Here is a 23,696-nt window from a genome sequence, read left to right on the forward strand (position 1 = left end):
CGGAGGCCTCAGAGACGGCCACTGTAAGGCTCCTGCTTCACTGCACCGATCCTTTGCATTTGCCACATTCAGGGTTTTGTGTGTCCTGGTTCTCCCGTGTGTTTTTCTCAGACACCAGCTATGCCAGGAACAAGGATAATGGCCAGTGGTATTACTTTGATGACAGCAAGGTGACCTATGCCAGCGAGGACCAGATCGTGGTCAGTACCGCTCACTCATGATCTAATGTTTAGCATTTGATCTTATTTGATAAAAATCACGAAATGAGTGTTTAAACCCCTAAATCATTTGAGTAGGCACATGTATTCTTACGCTGCTTCTGCCGTTCTGTCTCAGACCAATGCTGCTTACGTCCTGTTCTACCACCGACAAGACAAGCTAAGAAAGCCCACTCTGCCCTCCCCCACTGCAAGTCCCGCCTCCTCCACCCAGGCAGCCAATGACATTACTTCATCTAAAGACGACGACACAAAGCTGAGCGCCAATTCCTACCTCACCATGGAAACCGACTAAAAGACCCACAGGTTTATTTAATTCTACTTTTTTCTGTTCAGAACAGCGGGTCTTCTTTTTAAAATGTTCCTACAACACTTGACATTTCTTTAAACTATAGATTTTACTCCCAGTTATTAAAAACAACAAATGTACAGGTGCACACTTCGTCTCAGCTCTTATGTCCCACTGGCTACTAAAAATCGCATCTGTTGAGTTTACGAATGGAAACCTGGATCTCAGGTATGAGATGGGGGGCTGACGTTTCATACTGGGTTTGATCCGGTTTGGACTGAAACGGGCTCAGGTCATTTGTCACAGCTTTTTTTAATGTTTGGCTGCTACATAAGAGATTGTTTCTAAATTTGACATTCTTGACACAAGGACTGCAATTAGACGCTCGTGGTTATTTCATGAAGTGAGATTCATTTTACACAAACATTCCCAAAACAAATTGTTTTTCAAAATCCTGCTTTTTAAAGTCATTCCAACTTTCACAGAGGTAAAACTGTTGAAATATTAAAATAGTCATCTTCTGTGGTTACACATTAAAGGCGCACTTGTTGTAAGGTACAGTCAAATTTAACATCCTAAGAGGAATCAAATCACTTCAAGCTGCCAGATGAGACCAGATTAGTTGTCTGTATATTTTGGTTGTATTTATTTTTTTAATCGGATAATTGCAGCTGTTGAATAACTACAGGTGTCTCCTGAGATGTTTATTTTTCATATTTATAGATACGATTTGTATTCAGGCTTTGACAGAATGACAGGGGAGCCGTTTATTTCCAGTCTGTAGAGACTTATTGGTTTTTAAGCAGCTCTGTACAGTATTTTTGTATTGTAAGAACTAATATCAGTCCTGGGTCAGGCAGGAGGGATGCTTGGGGTGACTTCTTTCTTTGGTCTTCCCTGTCCATATCAGATTAAATATTTTATTGTACTTGGAATCTTTTGATATGAATAAAAAATTAATTATTAACACAAACAAAAACAGAGTTTGTACTTGTTTGGATTTGTTTTTTGTATTCAAATTATCTGTATTAGGATAAATAAACCTCCAGATTAAACCGTCATTAACAATCATTGCACAGGGGGGCTGTTGAGGACCTACAGACTGTTTCTTCACAGTGTGAACCTAAGTATGCTGGTGCATGTAATTCCCACCACCACTGAAAGGAAGTTCAGCTTACCGACTCTACGGATCAAGCAGAGATAACCTGGGAGCTGCACGACGCACACCAAGGAGGTTCAGGTAGCTGGATGCCACCTTTTATTGAATTCACTTGCTGTGGTTGGACCACTGTAGAAAAGTACATGCAACATGTCCTGCACATAGAAACAGTTCTGTTGTACAACTAAGTTGTTAATACAACTGTTCACCAGCCATGAAATTATATTTGATCTTCACTAATACTCATCTTGTCTACACCATTATTTAAAATCAAAGTTACAATTTGATGTTTGGAGGCTCATAAAAAGGCAAAAAGTGAAGTGGCTTTATTTGTGTAAACTGTTCCAGAACAGTCGCAGAACCTGCTTCCTCTTTGCTCTATACGCTTCAGGAACTGATTCCTGTACAAGTCTTCCCTCAGTTATAGGACATATTGGAGTTGACGTCCTGGCTGAAGAAGCCTCCAAAGTTGAGGTCTTTGGACATCAGCTCCTCCTCTACGTTCTCCAGCGCCCACTTGTGTTCTACGATCTCCAGCGCCTCCCACTCGCTCTGGACAAAAACACAAACACGTGTTAAGATGCAGCAATCTGGTTAAGGTTCTGAACAAGGCCATTTACTTGAATAACAAAAATGTGATCCAACAACAGAACATTTACAGATGTTCTCACCTTAAAAGCCTTATTGGGGTCAGGAGGCATCGCCACGGCAGCACCCGTCATCTGCTCCTGCATGAGCCGTGACTGGTCAGCAGCTACAACACAGTTTAGTGACATTAACTGATGTGCAGCTTTTTCAGAGCCTTCATAATTAGAAACTTCACTGGTTGTCAAACCTCACTGTTTAACTAAGCATCACATTTAGTTAAACCCTCTGACGTCCTGCTGTATCTGGACAGCCAGCCGCTAGCTGTTCAAAGACAAGTGAGCCGAACTGAACGACACCTACAGCTGCAGACATCAAAACCAAGCAATGTAGAAGAAAAGTCATTCACCGTTGTCCTGTCCAAGTATGAGGCTGTACATACTTCTCAGTCCAAACACGTTGAGGAAATACCAGGAGGCTGAACTCACCCTAAAAAAACAAGGTTGTTACAACATTACATTGGTTGATCAGGTTTTCTGACACAGCTTTTTGTAGTGTCTTCACTGTGGCAGACTTTTACCAGGAGGCGTCCAAGGACAGCAGGTCAATTCCCCTCTGTAACATGGGTTTGAACCTCAGCGTCAGAGGAAACGGCACCTTAGCTGCATCACCACAACAAATTTATGTCAGGCTTTTTTTTTTTCACATTGACTGTATGCGTCTATGGTCGTGTTTCTAATTCATCCGAGTTCTGGACCCACAGCAGGTTTTAAAGCACAGCAGCTTTTTCAGTGAGCAATAGTCAAATGTATCAATAGTCAAAGACTATTATATACTATACTATTATTACCTTTTGTACTATTCATTGAAACTGGGGCAACAACAGAATCACTACAATAGACAATCTGATAGTTACATTATTAATTAGGCTATAGAGAAGGGGAACAGAGAACAAAAATGATTGGCAGCTACAGAACTCACTTATGACAAATCCAGAAAAAGCCCAGTTGATCCATCCACCGATCAGAATCATGGGCAGAACGTTGGTCAGGTTTCCCTTCATCATGTCTGTCAACATGCTGGTGTCTGTAAACAAACCAAAAGCCTGTTTAACCACGAGACCCCATAGTTCTCACAAAAATACAGACCTGAAAAAAGCGTGAATTTGATAGGACAGAGAACCGTAACCATGCAAGGTGGGAACATGTCTGGTACACAGACCTGTCATGGGGTTCTTAGGGACGACCTTCCTCTTGACCTTCTTGAAGAAGCCGGTCTCAGAATTGTTGAAATAATGTTTCCTCATAGCAAAAGACTGAAAGTGAAAAGACGTGATGTCAGAACATCAGAGAGAACAACCTTATCAAACTACAAGAATTGCCTCTTATCATTTGAGGGAATGACGTCAGTGGCCAAAACTAACAGTTTCACTCAAATCTCTGCTGTGAAACACTCTATCCTGGTGGCACCGACCAGTCAAATGACACAAACATTAGATTTTGAAAAGTGAATTAAAAGTTTAGACAATGTCAAGACCTAACACATAGATAATTAATAAAAGCTGTAAAATTACATACAGTAAGGCATCACGTTGAGACTGCTTGAATAGACATAATATGTGACAGACACCTAAGAATTTATTGCTGTGCTTGGTCTAAAAGGCAAATCTCCATGGCCATCATTTCTTTTACTGTGCTATGAAAGTAATAAACATTTTGTTAGTCTGCTACTGATGTTTTTAGTTTAACGCAGAAGCAATGGTAAAACGTCATCGTATTGTTGATATCTTTGCATAAAATGGCCCGAAACTAAAATAATATTGCTTCTGACAATTATGGTAGAGAACTGAGTCACAAGAACGTTTGAGCAAAACGATGAGGACCTTTAGCGTAAACTTGATCAGTGAGTAAAGAACAGAAAGCCTCAGTAAGATGAGTTAGCACGGTCACTTTCCAGCATTTTTTTATTTGAGCTCGTTTACCTGTCGAGGAATGTACTTTCCGTTTTCTCTGAGGATGCGGCTGCGCAAGAGAACCTGACTGAATAAGCACCAACACAACAATATTACAATAATAGAAATTGTCATACACTCGAATTAACTCTAACAAGGTGACTGAAGCTCTGGTCACCTATCAGAAACCTGCTCCAGGTCGACCTTCTTGTCGCTGTGCAGGAGCTGGGTGACGTAGTGACGGATGATCCCAACGAAGAAGGTGATGAAGACGATGGGCAGGACCACCCACAGCCGAATACTGGAGTCCAGTAAGAGCTCTGGACTGGCCATCGCTCTCCGTTCCACGAGCCAGTCGCACACAGAGAACAGAGGATGATGCTCTGACACAGGAAGAGGATTTAGGTCAGATTATTTTGAGACATGGGTACACAAAAAACATAAAATGTGTAACAGTGTCAGTAAGTCACTAAAGGACTTTTACACAAAACACTGTAATTAAAATGCCTTATAGGAATTCATAACAGTCACTGTTGATGAACTCAAAAGAAGGACAGTGGATCTTGTACAGATCAACAACATGCGTCAGGAACCTCCTCAGAGGTCCAGTAGAGCCGAACGCACAAGGAGTCAATACAAAGAGCCACGTTTCTAGAATCAGGACCCAACCAAACCTTTTTCGTTTCAAAATCCTAAACAACCTATTCTGAATTGGTTTACACGTAGACTAATATACATTTAATACACACAGATTTTCAGACCAGTTATCCAATGTTGAGTCTGTCATTAATTAGCATTTTGTACCGACCCATTAACAAAAGCTAACCGCTAAGCCAAGCTCAACGACCGGACACAACTGACTCCTGCCGCGGCCGTTCCCAGAACCAAATCTACGCTGACACCTGTCCGCCCTCGTCCAACAGCCAGCTACCGTTAGTTAGCATTTGCTCAGTTCACCTCCGCTACACAGCTAGCTAAGGACGCTAGCTCGCTCACACAGTTGCTTATTTGTCTCTAAAGTAACATAATACAAACTGCCTGTTTGGTGTCACCTACTGTGACTATGTAAAGGTCGGTATATGAAATTAATTTAACTTACCACATTTGGGAACGTTATCTATTAGCAACGCCACAATCACGACCAACACTTCCAAAGGGGACGAAGAAGAATCACTTCCGGCCCAAGCCGTAACGTCGAGCACGTGAGAGTTGTACGTTACAAGTATTTTTGTATAGAAATAGAAACGTGCTTTAAAACTTATCAAACCAACAACAAGGGAAGGAAAAACAAACAAAACTGCAGCAAACAGTCGCTTGTATTTTTTCAGTGCTCCTTTTTGAAGGGCTCTTTATAATAAATGCCGTAGAGCGACACTTGCTGGTTGCTCGACGAACAGCCTGAAATGACTGCAAAGCAAAAATCAGGTGCGTTACAGTTTTACAGAGGCTTAAGCCATATATTCATCTATATTATGTCTCACAGTCAAAGGTTTAAGGTTGTTTGCTACATTCATCTTTTAATGTCTGAAGACGTGTATTGATTAGATGTTATGGTCCAGTTGTGGTGAACAGCTTCACGTTTGTAGGTGTAAAAGCTGTGTAGTGTGAGTACAATCACACAAACAAAACGAGACACTTGTTTCCATCAACATGAACATATTTTTATATCTTAGAGCAATAAATATTTCCACTTGTTCCATATCTCTGCAATTTCAAAAACAAAAACAAAATACAAGTAATATATATTTATATACACTAAAATCAGCTAAAATCTCCCATACATGATTTTTAAAATAATGTTGTCTCTGTTGACACATATTTGACACTTTACTCATACAATTTTACAACGACTCTTCCAGTCTCTCTTTGTTCTACATTATAAACAAGAAATGTTTGTGGGACCACCGGACCACTGCCCTTGTATAGATACACAGACACCGACTGCCTTCACACAGCAATAGAAGAGTCCAACATGATCAACACAGCTGATCTGATCTAACTCTTTTAAAATGTTCCCTGCTTTTACTGCCACTGTCAGAACAGATCTCGGGCCTTTTGTTTCTGATGTAAACACAGCCAGAGACAAACCGCCCACTACGGAGCAAAGTGGGCCTTCACATTGATATTTTTCATTTAACAATGGTTATGTACATTCATGTTTATAATACAGTTTCATTCAGTGCAGATACTGTAATAAATAGCACATGCACACCAATAGTCGAGAACAAACCGGGGTTTTTGCTTGTCCTGTAAGGTACTGTTGCAAACAAAGAAGTATGTTATCGCTTGTTTCCGCCTTCAGGCAGCCATTGGGTTTGTATTTGACTGGAATTCTATGTGTAGTGGGATTATTACTACTGCAGATACATAATCAATTTTGCCTTAAACTGAGGAGAGATTTTGGCAGTGGAGCTGATGACAGACTGGTGCTAATCACTCAGTAAGTAAGTAATTAGCCAGTAACTGACTGGTATGAACCTTCCACCACTTAGAGCCAATTAAGTTGGAAATCCCTGATAACATTTCCTAAAAACTAAGGTTCTTCTCTGGCTTTAATACTACTAATAATGCCGTTATTCTACGTAACACGGTAATGGATGATCTATCTGCAGCAGGTGACATGTCTGCAGGCCAATCCTTCTACAGAGACTGACTGGATTCCAACGTTTGGCCAAATATTACAAATGAAAAATGTTTGGCAATTAATGTGCAAAACACCATGCAAAAGCATAGGCCTTTAAAATGGCAGCATTAGCTTAGATGTGCTTCATTCCTCTTGGGGAAGCAGTGGAACAGGGAGAAATGTTGCGTAGTTCCTCAAGAGGTAGGTTTGATCCAGATCCACAGAACTTAATTTGTTATTTCCAGTGTGTGTCTAGTCATCCTGGATGTTTATCGTGTGGATTAGAGATGGTTTCACTATAAGACCCCTGTGTTTCTGCAGATGACTGTAGATGTGTGACAGCTTAACGTGTATGGTTTATCTAAATGTTTTTTAAAAGCCTTCTTGATGGCTTGGTGGATGTGTTGTTTCCATTTAAAGCTCTGTAAGAGGCTTCACTGAGGCTCACAGGCATGTGTATGTGTGAACGTGCAGGGGAGGCGAGAAATTAATTAGCACAATCAGTATTAAAAGTTGTGTTAGTCAGTTCTCAGTTATTGTAAACAAATAAAAAATCCAGGTTTTAGTACATTATTAAAATGCCCAAATCAGAAAAATCATTTCACAATCGTAAGCTCATAACAAAATCAAAAATGCTAAGAATACAAAAACAGCCCAAGGAGTACATCATGTTAGTAGAAGCTCGTCACACAACAATATTGATATTATAATTAGAAGTACACTCCAAAAAGTTAAAGGGTTCTTCAGACTGAAAACGCCCTCATCTCAAAAGAATCCTTCTAACTGCTTCCACAGTCCTGGAGCACAAAGGGCTTCTGCAAAAGCACTTCATACATTTGTTTCTTTCATTCTTTAACAAGGAAAGAATCTAAAGCAGTCTGAAGAACCCTGATAAAATGTACTTTTTAGAGCATATATTTTGTTAATTCAGGGCATTTCTGAACCTCAGTTACAGATCAATGCTGTTGGCCCCATTGAAAATAGAACACACTGTACAGTTAGTATCTACAGTTGGTGCATTCATGTCATCAGGTAAACCAAAATATGTGTGCATTCAGAACATGAAAGGAATTTCCCATCAACCAACCAGTTTGCTGGTATGTATTTATATGGCTCACTGAACCAGCCTGATTCTTCAGGAAAGCAAAGTAAGAACAGCTGGTACAATAGTTAAAACGGCTGACGAGCGCCGTACCAGCCTCCAGAGCTTCAGCCCTGACATCTGCGGAGCTCAGTTCCACGGAGACGTAACCTGCTGCAGCACTGAAACAGAGAGTTTGATCATGAAATGTGGTGGTGGAAACACAATGCTTGATTCAGTTTGATTGGAAACTAAGTACTTAAATCAAAACTCTAAACGCTCCAATATGAGTCGTAGCATCTACGTTGCGTTATTGTTGGTAGAATTGGTTCTAATGTACCAACGTGTGAAACTGAATTACTATAAAACCACAATCAGTCCTGTCTGAAATCACGTTCAGCGTCTAAAGCATGTTTTGGTCCCAGTTAGAGCAGCTGCTTGTAGCTTCTGGCAACATCCACATGAACTGAACACTGAACACTTATACACAACTGTACATTTATGATTTAAACGGAACCTTTTTGATTTTCATTTCACACCCAAGTTGTCAACACAGATGCACATAGTGTGACATTATAGAAGAGCTTATATCCAGACTTCACCCTGTTTGACACCTTCCAGCAAAATCTCCTCAAGTGGCAAAATGGAGGGTCACAAACAATAAAGATTTAATGAAATGATTAACAAAAGGTGACTGTTGACAATGTTGACAATAAACGACTACAGTGTCATCCATCCTCACTTTTAAGTCACAAACTACAGCAAAGTCCACCTGCTGAAACCCTGTAATCCACAAACAACCGAAGGCTTCTAGTACAGTTTGCAAAACACAAAGGTAGAAAGACACCTGTAGCTGTACTTTGATTAAATGGCTTATTTAGTTTAAAAAAGTTTTCTGTCCACATAAAAAGGAAGGTTTTTGCTGTTGCGTAGTTTATGGCCAAATGAACGCTGGATTGTGACGTTACAACCACAGACACACTGACACTCATTAGCTATTGCACAGGTCATGCATGCCTGTCTAAAACACAGAAACTGCACGATATTAACTGCTCACCACTTCTGCGTCTCAGTAATAGCTCCTGGCTTGTAAATATATCAACAACCAAAACAATGGCAAGTGCCTGTTGTGTGAAACCGAAAAGGCGCAAAACTGAGCGATGTCGTCCCTTCATGGTTCCTAGTGGCAGAATCAGACACTGACTCTCAGGCACTGTTCCTTCACATCTGGTCCCTGAACCGTCTGTCCACCACAGCATGTCACACAAACACGTCCTCTCAGTCCCAGACCACCTCTGAAGGGCACCACCAGGTTAGGGACAATTTCAGGACTATGGGAGTTTTCTTTAGCTCCATGCGACTGAATGCTGAGATTTGTGAGGAGGACCGGTTTTCCACGAGTGGCCCAACACATGTCTTTCTACCTGCGGGGGAAGTGGATGTGAAAGTAACACAGGCTGAGTAGTTTCCTCCTCCCTGCGATCAGGGCTCTTCTCCTTCCCAAGCGGCCGCTGTGATACACCTGTATTTGGCCTCCCCCTCTCCTCCTCCCCCTACGGGGGTGACGGACTACGGTCCTGCGTGTCTGCTTCTTTACACAACTGTGCTGATCCGGCTGACGGGCTTCGATTTGGGGCCACCCCCTTGTCCTGGCCCTGCCCCTGGGTGCGGGGAGAGTGGGGCGGTCAATGGGGGGAGGTAAGGGGGAGTGCGGAGGAGGAGGTGGGATGGAGGAGAGGGGCGGATACTGAGGGGCGTAGGGCTGTGGGGGTGTCTGGCTGACGAGTCGTGCTGAAGGTGTTTGGGGAGGTGGGGTGGAGAAGATGAAGTGGGTGGAGGGGGAAGCGGATGGGGAGGGGCTGAGTGGGGAGTGTGTGTGCATGGCGTGGTTGTGAGAGTGCGTGTGAGCGTGGGGGTGGGGCTGAGAGTGTGACATGGTTAGCGGGAGCTTGGCGCCTCCCCCCGGCCCGCCCCTGCCATGGGGTGCGAGTGGTAGAGTCCGTGTGGGGTAGTTGGGGTAACGGGGGAGTGGGGGGACAACGGCGGGGGCGTGTAGTAGAAGCCCGAGGCCCATGTTGTAGCTTGGGTGCTGGACGCCGCCATGTTGCATCCTCAGATGCTGCTGGGTATGAGAGGGAGCGCAGCCGGGCGGACCCTGCCGCCGGGGCACGGGGAACCTTTGGGAAAGGGCGTGGTGCTGCGGCATGCTCTGCATGTGGGTAGCGATGATGATGATGGTAGGGCGGGGGGTGGCGTCTGCTGCTGCTGGTGACCAGGAACACTGACTGCGCCTCCTCCACTGTTGCCGTGGCAATACTGGGCGTGCAAAGCTTGGAGCTTGGACGGCACCCCTCCCGTACCTCCGCCCCCTCCAACTCCTCCCGAGTCCGATTGACTGAGGTTTGCTGATGGGGAGGGGCATGGGGAAGGGGAGGATGGGTGGGGGATGGGAGGTGCGGGGGCGGGGTAGTGGGGGGGTGATGATATCATCAGGGGGACTCGGTGGACCCTGAGGAGTTGGAGATGTCATCGTCAGGGGACCAGGAACTTTCCCTCTGCGGCTGCCAAAGAAATTCCCCAGCATCCCTCCCCCAGCCGGCATCCCTCCTACGCCCCCAGCTCCTCCCCCGCTCGCGAGTGGGGAGGTGGTGACCCCTCCCAGGTTGTGACAGAGCCCCGGCCCACCCCCCACCCCCGTACCGGGGCTCTGAGTAGGGCGGTGCGGCCGGTAAGCTGCTGGAGACGAAGGAACCATCATGGGGCTGTAGGAAAGGCCTCCGGGCACCAGGGGCGCTGCTGGTGAGGCCGAGGGCTGCTAATAATGGAACCCTGGGAGGAAGAGGGGGAGGGACGACAGAAAAGGAAGGCCATGAAACACAAACCTGTGGGTTCTAGATGTAAAGTTCTGAGATTAATTTTCTTCCATCCAGATGACTTCAAGAAAACTATCTTTCACTCTGCTGAATCACCAGCAAAATGTCTACCAACAGCTTAGAAATTGGTTTTATGTAAAGTCAACTGCTACTCGCTAGAGGCAGATGAGACAGAAATGCCAGAAATCATTTTGAGACTAAATAACCGAGATTATTAGGATTGTGGATGGTGATAAATGGTATATGGTAATGACCCAGAATGGTAGCAGTGTGAGATTTCAGCACATAAGAAGAAGAGGCGTGAGACGCCGGCCTCCTCGTGTTCGTCAGTGCGGACATGCAGGTGTGGGACATGCTGCCTTCATGCTGCGAGCTCATGCAACGTTGACCCAACCCACCAGACTTACTTCAATGGTGCTGTCCAGTGACCCAACACTGTTCCTACGCCCTCGTTTCCCTGTGGCCCAATCAGAACGAGGCAGGTTAACATCATTAACATTCATCAACTCAGAGGCTGACACATGATTCTCCTGGTGCACGTCTGAGCTTTGTGCCTGTACTGAGCTGCCTGTCACATAATATTTTATTGAACTGTACCTCATTACAACAGTGTCTGTCTGCGTCGAGCATGAAGTATTCTCACTCCTGCCTTCGGGCAGGTTCTCCAGGTTCCCCCAAGAACAAGCAGACTGAGGAACAGTTTTCTTTCCCAGAGCTGTCTCCTTATTGACCCCACTGACACCTTACCCCACTCATACCCCCCTGCCACTCTCCCCATAACCATTGCACAATTTAATATTGCATCATCATTGGTTAGAGCCCTCTATGTAAATAGGTAAATTCCTGACCACAGCTAATAGCCACCCTGTCTACACAGTAATACCACAGGATCTCCCATCTTGTCTCATTGAATGGAGTCTGTTGATTCCACTACTGTACTGATTATAAAAGACAGAATGTACTTAAAGCAGCGTAACTTATGATTGTTTTTCATTGATTCTAGAGTATTTTGTACCTGTGATGATTTAAATAGATGAGGTGTTTGTTCATTGTTATTCAGGTTTTATTTCCTGTCAGTCAGTGACACATTATCATATAAAGAAGCTTTAGTTTAGTAAATGCTTCTGCATGGTTGTTTGCAGAGGTAGAGAAGCTCTGGATCAGATTTCATCACTTTTGTTCAAGCAGAGGCTGAAGCCACAGTCACAGTAAAATAGCCCATTTACAGAACCTCCCATTGGGGGAAGGTGCCGGAACCAAGGAGCAGAGAGCTTGGGTCAGTCCCACCTGTTTCTGAGAGGTCTCTGAGCGAGGAGCTGAGAGCCGTGCGCTTGAGTCCGTCCACCGAGGCGTACGTGTCGTCGAGGCTCGGCCTGCCCAGCGTGCCGTTGAGCAGCTCGCTCTTCACGGTCCCACCACCGGTGCTGGACCCTCCCCCCGATGTCCCCCCGCCCACGGAGCCTCCACCCGTCAACATGCCGGGTCGCATCACGCCTTTCTGCTTCTCCAGCTCAGCTGGAGAGACAGAGGAGAGGAGGAGGTCACTAGGCGCTTCTGCTACTTGTGTGATACCACTGTGCGGACCCATTTGGTACCGCTAATACTGCTCTTTGTCTTGAGACTGGGAGTGTTGCTACCACTAACACTTACACTCCACCCTGTACTTCTCCATTTCCTGCACCTCTGCGATGCTCTCTCTGAGGTCGGAGGTGAAGCGCGCTCGGTCCTGCTGGCTCGGAGCCGTGAAGACGATCAGAACCTTCCTCTCTCCTCCAGGGTTAGCTGAGGTTAGTCTGATGCCGTGAGGGTAGTCTGGAGCACAGATACAAGTGCACACTGTAACTAGGCACCAGTACATGAACGGTGAACGGTTGTTACTCAGGACCAAGAGTAAGAACACGGCAGTAAGTCATGCTCTGCCGTCTGCAGCAGTGATGGAAGGCGGCGGGAGAGAATGATACACACCAGTCACACGGCAGCAGCTGGTCTGAGATGCATTCTGTAAAGTTCCTACAATTTATAGGTCTGTGGATTTGTTTTGTGTCGTATCTGTTCTTTTTACGTTGGCGCTAATCAAACTAATGTTTCTGGGCTCTACAATCATTCTTTATTATGCTCTCACTCAATGGTTTTCATCCTTCAGGATCTGATTCGATCACACACCAGCGGTCGATGTGAGATTGTGCTGATGAATCACATGGGACAATCTGTCCTGATCAGTCATCACCACACTCTGCCAAGTCCCATTTAGCTCCAACTGGAGATCCAGCATCTAATCAACAACAACCAACCACTAAAAAACGGGACGACAACTGCAGCTTCACTCAACGTCCTGTCAACTGAACTCACAAATACACACTCACCTGAACCCTGTCTGATCACATACGTGCACATGCAGCTCAGCTTGGCGTGTGAAAATGAAGTGTGAAGTGTGTACGGCCTCTGAAAACGCTGCGAACAGGTGCTGAGGCAGATTTGAAACACCAACACCAACTCCAATCTGCTGCAGAGAAACGGAGCCAGTTCCTCTGCTCAAACAGCGCTGAGCGTTAACATGGTTCCTGAGAATGAGTCACGGTTTGAGGAGCGCAGCTCAGAACCCTTTGCAGACTGACAGATATATACTTAGGAAACCTGTGATGTGGTCCGCTGACGACGCTGCCTCCTATTAAAGACTGGCAGGCAGTTTCCACTTCAGAGGGAGCGACAGCAACGCTGGTTTTGCCAAGCGACTATTAACAGAGTTGAAAACATTTCCAACTGGGACAGAATCACGTAGTGTTTCACTGGTTCTGAAAAAACCCAGCTGTAGATGCGTTTTACTACTGATATTGTTAAATATGAATACAGAATATGATTGCACCTCTCACGTGTGACTGTCTGACGCGCTACAAAACGATCAAAAAGATCCTTTCAAGTGAAATATTATGACTATTAATAGAATATTCAAATGCTGTGTCTGCATCTAAACACAGCTACTGATGCTAATATGCGACTTTTATCCAAGCGGTGATGAGCGAGTGTGGGAGCTCCTGCAACAACCATGAGTTGAGAATAGGCCACCGCCCACGTGTGGTGCTGAACAGGCCGGAGTCTTCACACAGATACTTCATTTGATGCTCTGATTTGGATCTAGTGTTTAGAGCAGGTGCAGACAAGATGAAGTAAAACAATGAGAGGCAGACAGGGAGCAGTCCTCACAGGTGTTCTGGAAGGTGTGGACCTGCATGTCCACCAGAGGGAACGACTGCCTGAAGCTGTACGTCACTGACGTCTTCTTCTTTTGGAAGATCTTCGTCACCTGAGCAGAGAAAAAGAAGCAGCGAGGTTTCATTACATGCAGACACGATCATCTGATGCTCAAACTGTGTGGACCCAATATTCATGACTAACGTTCTGTTAGTGTGTGTGTGTGTGTGTGTGTGTGTGTGTGTGTGTGTGCGTGTGTTGTGTGCATGCGTGTGTGTGCGTGTGTTGTGTGCATGCGTGCGTCTGTGTGCGTGCGTGTGTGTTTGTCTGTGTGTGTTCACCATCAGCAGGTCGTTGAACAGGAAGACTTCTCTCTGGTGAACGCCGCTCCTCTGAGCTCGGTTCGGATCCGGAACCTCGAACAGCTGACAGCAGCACACGAGCCTGCGATGCGGCAGCGACAGCACCTGCGCCGCCAACAGGAAACTCTCAGGCGTTTGTAGTGGATGAGGGGAGAGGAGCTGAACATGGACCTACTGATGGAGCTCACCGGCTTCTTGCCGACCACCATCCGCTCCACGGCCTGAACCTGGGACACGTGGTCGTCGTTGGTCCTCAGCTCCCATTTCTGGATGCGTCCGTAAACGGCGACCAGCAGCTCCCGGGGGATGTCCTGACCGTTGTCAACACCTGACGCACACAGCGGTCGGTTAAACGCGGGAAACTCACACTCACTACAAGAAAGAAAGCATCGATCAGTGAGAAAGGAACGCCGGCAGAAGTTCCAGAGCACTGACTGCAGCAGCTCTTTCCTTCTGTCGCTTCTGGCCCGGTTCCAGTGGCACTGATCCGAGCGGCGTCTCCGCTCTTTCACACTCGTCACTACTTCAGACGACCGGCGGCGGATCTGCTGACTGACCCCGCAGGTTCTTGATGAAGTCCTCCAGCTTCATCTTCCTCTCGGGCTTGACGTTGGGGCTGTACATGTCCGTGTTGAGGAGGATGATGGCGAAGGCCAGGATGAAGATGGTGTCCGGGTTCTGGAACTGGCGGATCAGTGCCGGGTTGCAGACGCAGTATCTCTGACTGCAGAGGGAAAGGAGCGACTAAAGGAAGACGGCACAAACAGAAGGCAGCGGTTCTGGGCTGCACGCGGTGCGGGTCGGTACCTGAAGGCCTCCACCAGTCGCTCCACCCGCTGAGCTTCACCCTGGACCTTAATCTGAGCCTGAAACTTCCTCAGAGCATCGTCGAGGTCCATCCCTGAGAAATCCATCTCATCCAGGACACAGCTACAGGCACAGACAGGACCTGCATCAGACACCGACACACTTCACTCTGCTCAGCGGCGTGAACGTCTGCACTCACTCCAGCACGTCTTTGTTGAACTGCTGCCGGCTGCCCAGGAACTCTCCGATCATCTGCCGGCTCAGGCCCTTTCTCTCCAGGATGAACCTGGCGACGCCCACGGGCGTGTCCGACACGAAGCCGCGCTCTATCAGGTACTGGACGCCCTTCTCCGGCTTCCTGAGGCAGAGACACAGACAGGCGCGTGACCGGACGGAAATGCTGACCCGGTCCGGTCCGGTCCGGTCCGGTCCAATCACTCACTTGTTGAACAGGTTGAGTCCGATGCGGTACTGCCGCCGCTGCACCACGTCGTTGTTGAAGGCGGGCGAGTCCCAGCTGTGGCGGCTCTCCCTCTGATAGGTCTGCTTGCCCATCGTGGCTCCGCCCATCGTGGCTCCGCCCATCGGCTCCCGCAGGCTGTCGCGCGACGACGACCCGGAGCTGCAGTTGTTGACTGTGGTGTCGTCATTGGAGTTGGTGGTGGTGGAGTTGACGCTCTCGTTGTCTCCGTCCGAGCAGAGCAGGTGGTGGTGCAGGTGGGGGTGGTGGACGTGATGCTGCTGCTGCGCCTCCATGTTTTGAAGTGCGGAGGAAGAGGAAGACAGCGATGAGGGCGTGAGCGGCGGCGGCAGAGGCGAGAGGGGGGTGAGCGGCAGCACGGGGGAGGGCAGCGGGGAGGAGGGGGGCGCTGGGTACGCGTGGGGGAGGTGGTGGTGCTGGTGGTGCAGGTGGTGGTAGTGGTGCTGGGTGAAGTGGTGCGTGTGCTGCATGTACGGGTGCATCACGTGTGGCTGGCTGTACTGCGGGTGGTGGTGGAGGATGGTGGGAAGATGGGGGATAGGGGGCGGGTGGGGGGTGCTGCAGCGGGTGCTGCAGCGGGTGAGGCAGCGGGTGAGGCGGCAGGGTGCGGGCGGAGGGCACGGGCAGGGGCGCGCTGGCGGGGCTGCGGGTCTGGCCCTGCGCCGTGGCCACCGAGCGCCCGTTGGGTTTGTGTTTGATTGTTCCCTGCGGCGAATCGGCGTCGCTGCTTCCTCCTCCTCCTCCTCCTCGCTCGTCCTCTCCACTCTCTCCCTCCCCTCCACCCCTCCGCTCCCGCTCTCCTCCTCGCTCCACTCCTGACGACTCCTGCTCGTACACCAGGCGTCCGATGGAGCCTCGCTCTGACCTGAAGATGAAAGACACAGCATTTCAACGTGTGCGTTGTAGAAGGAACGCGTGGTGAAAAACGCAGCTCCTCCCTTAAAGAGGCGCGGCTGACGCTGCAAGTAAAGGGTCACAACACTCCAACGTTCCATTCTGTTTAATCCCGTACGTGGGGTCGCGGGTGGAGCTGGAGCCCATCGCAGCTGTCTGTGGGCGAGAGGCGGGTCCTCCCTGCACAGGTGCAGCCATCGCAGGGCAACACACACGCAGACAGTCATTCAAAAACACTCACACACACGCCAATCAACCTGATGCTTTAGAGAACCCGGAGAACTCGGAGAACCCACGCGAACACGGGGAGAACCCACGCGAACAGGGGGAGAACCCACGCGAACAGGGGGAGAACCCACGCGAACAGGGGGAGAACCCACGCGAACAGGGGGAGAACCCACGCGAACACGAGGTGAACCCACGCGAACAGGGAGAGAACCCACGCGAACAGGAGGAGAACCCACGCGAACACGAGGAGAACCCACGCGAACAGGGGAGAACCCACGCGAACAGGGGGAGAACTCACGCGAACAGGGGGATAACCCACGCGAACAGGGGGAGAACCCCGCGAACAGGGAAACTACGCGAACAGGGGAGAACTCACGCGAACAGGGGAGAACTCACGCGAACAGGGGAGAACTCACGCGACCGGGGGGAGAACTCACGCGAACAGGGGAGAACCCACGCAAACAGGGGAGAACCCACGCGAACAGGGGGAGAACCCACGCGAACACGGGGAGAACCCACGCGAACACGTGGAGAACTCACGCGAACACGTGGAGAACTCACGCGAACAGGGGGAGAACCCACGCGAACAGGGGGAGAACCCACGCGAAACAGGGGGAGAACCCACGCGAACAGGGGGAGAACCCACGCGAACACGGGGAGAACCCACGCGAACAGGGGAGAACTCACGCGAACAGGGGAGAACCCACGCGAACAGGGGGAGAACCCACGCGAACAGGGGGAGAACCCACGCGAACAGGGAGAGAACTCACGCGAACAGGGGAGAACTCACGCGAACAGGGGAGAACCCACACAAACAGGGGAGAACCCACGCGAACAGGAGGAGAACCCACGCGAACAGGGGAGAACCCACGCGACCAGGGGGAGAACTCACACGAACAGGGGAGAACTCACGCGAACAGGGGAGAACCCACGCGAACAGGGGGAGAACTCACGCGAACAGGGGGAGAACCCACGCGAACAGGGGGAGAACCCACGCGAACAGGGGAGAACTCACGCGAACAGGGGAGAACCCACGCGACCAGGGGGAGAACCCACGCGAACAGGGGGAGAACTCACGCGAACAGGGGAGAACCCACGCAAACAGGGGAGAACCCACGCGAACAGGGGGAGAACCCACGCGAACACGGGGAGAACCCACGCGACACGGGGAGAACCCATGCGAACAGGGCGAGAACCCACGCGAACACGGGGAGAACCCACGCGAACAGGGGGAGAACCCACGCGAACACGGGGAGAACCCACGCGAACACGGGGAGAACTCACGCGAACAGGGGGAGAACCCACGCGAACAGGGGGAGAACCCACGCGAACAGGGGGAGAACCCACGCGAACAGGGGGAGAACCCACGCGAACACGGGGAGAACCCACGCGAACACGGGGAGAACCCACGCGAACAGGGGAGAACCCACGCGAACAGGGGGAGAACCCACGCGAACAGGGGGAGAACCCACGCGAACAGGGAGAGAACTCACGCGAACAGGGGAGAACTCACGCGAACAGGGGAGAACCCACACGAACAGGGGAGAACCCACGCGAACAGGAGGAGAACCCACGCGAACAGGGGAGAACCCACGCGACCAGGGGGAGAACTCACAAGGGGAGAACCCACGCGAACACGAGGAGAACCCACGCGAACACGAGGAGAACCCACGCGAACAGGGGGAGAACTCACGCGAAACAGGGGAGAACTCACGCAAACAGGGGAGAACCCACGCGAACAGGTGGAGAACTCACGCGAACAGGGGGAGAACCCACGCGAACAGGGGGAGAACTCACGCGAACAGGGGAGAAACTCACGCGAACAGGGGAGAACCCACGCGAACAGGGGAGAACCCACGCGAACACGGGGAGAACCCACGCGAACACGAGGAGAACCCACGCGAACACGGGGAGAACCCACGCGAACACGGGGAGAACCCACGCGAACACGAGGAGAACCCATGCGAACAGGGGAAGAACTCACGCGAACAGGGGAGAACTCACGCAAACAGGGGAGAACCCACGTGAACAGGGGAGAACCCACGCAAACACGAGGAGAACTCACGCGAACAGGGGAGAACTCACGCAAACAGGGGAGAACCCTTGCGAACAGGTGGAGAACTCACGCGAACAGGGGGAGAACCCACGCGAACAGGGGGAGAACTCACGCGAACAGGGGAGAACTCACGCGAACAGGGGAGAACCCACGCGAACAGGGGGAGAACTCACGCGAACAGGGGAGAACCCACGCGAACACGAGGAGAACCCACGCGAACAGGGGAGAACCCACGCGAACAGGGGGAGAACCCACGCGAACACGGGGAGAACCCACGCGAACACGAGGAGAACCCACGCGAACACGGGTAGAACCCACGCGAACACGGGGAGAACCCACGCGAACACGAGGAGAACCCACGCGAACAGGGGAAGAACTCACGCGAACAGGGGAGAACTCACGCAAACAGGGGAGAACCCACGTGAACAGGGGGAGAACTCACGCGAACAGGGGGAGAACTCACGCGAACAGGGGGAGAACCCACGCGAACACGAGGAGAACCCACGCGAACAGGGGGAGAACTAACGCGAACAGGGGAGAACTCATGCGAACAGGGGAGAACCCACGCGACCAGTGGGAGAACCCACGCGAACAGGGGAGAACTCAAGCAAACAGGGGAGAACCCACGCAAACAGGGGAGAACCCACGCGAACACGAGGAGAACCCACGCGAACAGGGGGAGAACCCACGCGAACACGGGGAGAACCCACGCGAACAGGGGGAGAAACCCACGCGAACACGGGGAGAACCCACGCGAACACGAGGAGAACCCACGCGAACACGGGGAGAACCCACGCGAACACAAGGAGAACCCACGCGAACAGGGGGAGAACTCACGCGAACAGGGGAGAACTCACGCAAACAGGGGAGAACCCACGCGAACAGGTGGAGAACTCACGCGAACAGGGGGAGAACCCACGCGAACAGGGGAGAACTCACGCGAACAGGGGAGAACCCACGCGAACAGGGGGAGAACCCACGCGAACACGGGGAGAACCCACGCGAACACGAGGAGAACCCACGCGAACAGGGGGAGAACTCACGCGAACAGGGGAGAACTCACGCAAACAGGGGAGAACCCACGCGAACAGGTGGAGAACTCACGCGAACAGGGGGAGAACCCACGCGAACAGGGGAGAACTCACGCGAACAGGGGAGAACCCACGCGAACAGGGGGAGAACCCACGCGAACACGGGGAGAACCCACGCGAACACGAGGAGAACCCACGCGAACACGGGGAGAACCCACGCGAACAGGGGAGAACTCACGCAAACAGGGGAGAACCCACGTGAACAGGGGGAGAACTCACGCGAACAGGGGGAGAACTCACGCGAACAGGGGGAGAACCCACGCGAACACGAGGAGAACCCACGCGAACAGGGGGAGAACTCACGCGACCAGTGGGAGAACTCACACGAACAGGGGAGAACTCACGCGAACAGGGGAGAACCCACGCGAACAGGGGGAGAACTCACGCGAACAGGGGGAGAACCCACGCGAACAGGGGGAGAACTCACGCGAACAGGGGGAGAACCCACGCGAACAGGGGGAGAACCCACGTGAACAGGGAAGAACTCACGCGAACAGGGGAGAACCCACGCGACCAGGGGGAGAACTCACGCGAACAGGGGAGAACCCACGCAAACAGGGGAGAACCCACGCGAACACGGGGAGAACCCACGCGAACACGGGGAGAACCCACGCGAACACGGGGAAAACCCACGCGAACAGGGGAAGAACTCACGCGAACAGGGGGAGACCCCACCCGAACAGGGGGAGAACCCACGCGAACACGAGGAGAACCCACGCGAACAGGGCGAGAACCCACGCGAACACGGGGAGAACCCACGCGAACACGGGGAGAACCCACGCGACCAGGGGGAGAACTCACGCGAACAGGGGAGAACCCACGCAAACAGGGGAGAACCCACGCGAACACGGGGAGAACCCACGCGAACACGGGGAGAACCCACGCGAACACGGGGAGAACCCACGCGAATAGGGGAAGAACTCACGCGAACAGGGGGAGAACCCACGCGAACAGGGGGAGAACCCACGCGAACACGAGGAGAACCCACGCGAACAGGGCGAGAACCCACGCGAACACGGGGAGAACCCACGCGAACACGGGGAGAACCCACGCGAACACGAGGAGAACCCACACGAACAGGGGAGAACTCACGCGAACAGGGGGAGAACCCACGCGAACAGGGGGAGAACTCACGCGAACAGGGGAGAACTCACGCGAACAGGGGAGAACTCATGCGAACAGAGGAGAACCCACGCGAACAGGGGGAGAACCCACGCGAACACGGGGAGAACCCACGCGAACACGGGGAGAACCCACGCGAACACGGGGAGAACCCACGCGAACAGGGGAGAACTCACGCGAACAGGGGAGAACCCACGCAAACGGGAGAACCCACGCGAACACGAGGAGAACCCACGCGAACAGGGGGAGAACTCACGCGAACAGGGGAGAACTCACGCAAACAGGGCAGAACCCACGCGAACAGGGGGAGAACTCACGCGAACAGGGGGAGAACCCACGCGAACACGAGGAGAACCCACGCGAACAGGGGGAGAACTCACGCGAACAGGGGAGAACTCACGCAAACAGGGGGAGAACCCACGCGAACACGAGGAGAACCCACGCGAACAGGGGGAGAACTCACGCGAACAGGGGAGAACTCACGCGAACAGGGGAGAACCCACGCGAACAGGGGGAGAACCCACGCGAACAGGGGAGAACCCACGCAAACATGGGGAGAACCCACGCGAACAGGGGGAGAACCCACGCGAACACGAGGAGAACCCACACGAACAGGGGAGAACTCACGCGAACAGGGGGAGAACCCACGCGAACAGGGGGAGAACTCACGCGAACAGGGGAGAACTCATGCGAACAGGGGAGAACCCACGCGAACAGGGGGAGAACCCACGCGAACACGGGGAGAACCCACGCGAACAGGGGGAGAACCCACGTGAACAGGGAAGAACTCACGCGAACAGGGGAGAACCCACGCGACCAGGGGGAGAACTCACGCGAACAGGGGAGAACCCACGCAAACAGGGGAGAACCCACGCGAACACGGGGAGAACCCACGCGAACACGGGGAGAACCCACGCGAACACGGGGAAAACCCACGCGAACAGGGGAAGAACTCACGCGAACAGGGGGAGAACCCACGCGAACAGGGGGAGAACCCACGCGAACACGAGGAGAACCCACGCGAACAGGGCGAGAACCCACGCGAACACGGGGAGAACCCACGCGAACACGGGGAGAACCCACGCGACCAGGGGGAGAACTCACGCGAACAGGGGAGAACCCACGCAAACAGGGAGAACCCACGCGAACACGGGGAGAACCCACGCGAACACGGGGAGAACCCACGCGAACACGGGGAGAACCCACGCGAATAGGGGAAGAACTCACGCGAACAGGGGGAGAAACCCACGCGAACAGGGGGAGAACCCACGCGAACACGAGGAGAACCCACGCGAACAGGGCGAGAACCCACGCGAACACGGGGAGAACCCACGCGAACACGGGGAGAACCCACGCGAACACGAGGAGAACCCACACGAACAGGGGAGAACTCACGCGAACAGGGGGAGAACCCACGCGAACAGGGGGAGAACTCACGCGAACAGGGGAGAACTCACGCGAACAGGGGAGAACTCATGCGAACAGGGGAGAACCCACGCGAACAGGGGGAGAACCCACGCGAACACGGGGAGAACCCACGCGAACACGGGGAGAACCCACGCGAACACGGGGAGAACCCACGCGAACACGGGGAGAACCCACGCGAACAGGGGAGAACTCACGCGAACAGGGGAGAACCCACGCAAACAGGGGAGAACCCACGCGAACACGAGGAGAACCCACGCGAACAGGGGGAGAACTCACGCGAACAGGGGAGAACTCACGCAAACAGGGGAGAACCCACGCGAACAGGGGGAGAACTCACGCGAACAGGGGGAGAACCCACGCGAACACGAGGAGAACCCACGCGAACAGGGGGAGAACTCACGCGAACAGGGGAGAACTCACGCAAACAGGGGGAGAACCCACGCGAACACGAGGAGAACCCACGCGAACAGGGGGAGAACTCACGCGAACAGGGGAGAACTCACGCGAACAGGGGAGAACCCACGCGAACAGGGGGAGAACCCACGCGAACAGGGGAGAACCCACGCAAACATGGGGAGAACCCACGCGAACAGGGGGAGAACCCACGCGAACACGAGGAGAACCCACACGAACAGGGGAGAACTCACGCGAACAGGGGGAGAACCCACGCGAACAGGGGGAGAACTCACGCGAACAGGGGAGAACTCATGCGAACAGGGGAGAACCCACGCGAACAGGGGGAGAACCCACGCGAACACGGGGAGAACCCACGCGAACACGGGGAGAACCCACGCGAACACGGGGAGAACCCACGCGAACAGGGGAGAACTCACGCGAACAGGGGAGAACCCACGCAAACAGGGGAGAACCCACGCGAACACGGGGAGAACCCACGCGAACAGGGGGAGAACTCACGCGAACAGGGGAGAACTCACGCAAACAGGGGAGAACCCACGCGAACAGGGGGAGAACTCACGCGAACAGGGGGAGAACCCACGCGAACACGAGGAGAACCCACGCGAACAGGGGGAGAACTCACGCGAACAGGGGAGAACTCACGCAAACAGGGGGAGAACCCACGCGAACACGAGGAGAACCCACGCGAACAGGGGGAGAACTCACGCGAACAGGGGAGAACTCACGCGAACAGGGGAGAACCCACGCGAACAGGGGGAGAACCCACGCGAACAGGGGAGAACCCACGCAAACATGGGGAGAACCCACGCGAACAGGGGGAGAACCCACGCGAACAAGGGGAG

General features: G+C 52.0%; 2 protein-coding genes and 1 pseudogene across 3 annotated transcripts in view; 1 reads left to right on the forward strand and 2 right to left on the reverse strand.

Moving 5' to 3' along the window:
* Positions 1-1,486, forward strand: part of usp11 (ubiquitin specific peptidase 11) — an 8,793-nt gene extending 7,307 nt beyond the window's left edge. For both annotated transcript variants that reach the window (XM_055510442.1, XM_055510443.1), the window contains exons 20-22: positions 6-23; positions 112-200; positions 337-1,486. In XM_055510442.1, coding sequence (XP_055366417.1) covers positions 6-23; positions 112-200; positions 337-513 — 284 coding nt within the window. In that variant the 3' untranslated portion in view covers positions 514-1,486. The remainder of the gene's footprint in view (positions 1-5; positions 24-111; positions 201-336) is intronic.
* A 252-nt stretch (positions 1,487-1,738) lies between these two features.
* On the reverse strand, positions 1,739-5,449 carry zgc:86609 (ER membrane protein complex subunit 3-like). Its single transcript, XM_029155491.3, has 9 exons — positions 5,302-5,449; positions 4,381-4,585; positions 4,233-4,290; positions 3,473-3,566; positions 3,233-3,337; positions 2,832-2,913; positions 2,661-2,740; positions 2,338-2,420; positions 1,739-2,218 (listed from the first exon to the last, which is right to left on the reverse strand). Exons 2-9 carry the CDS (start codon positions 4,533-4,535, stop codon positions 2,084-2,086), a joined length of 792 nt encoding a protein of 263 aa, XP_029011324.1. The 5' UTR covers positions 4,536-4,585; positions 5,302-5,449; the 3' UTR covers positions 1,739-2,083.
* Positions 5,450-5,838: 389 nt separating this feature from the next.
* LOC114858256 (IQ motif and SEC7 domain-containing protein 2-like) overlaps positions 5,839-23,696 on the reverse strand; it is a 75,915-nt pseudogene continuing 58,057 nt past the window's right edge.

Source organism: Betta splendens, chromosome 7, assembly GCF_900634795.4.
Source record: "Betta splendens chromosome 7, fBetSpl5.4, whole genome shotgun sequence".
NCBI lineage: Eukaryota > Metazoa > Chordata > Actinopteri > Anabantiformes > Osphronemidae > Betta > Betta splendens.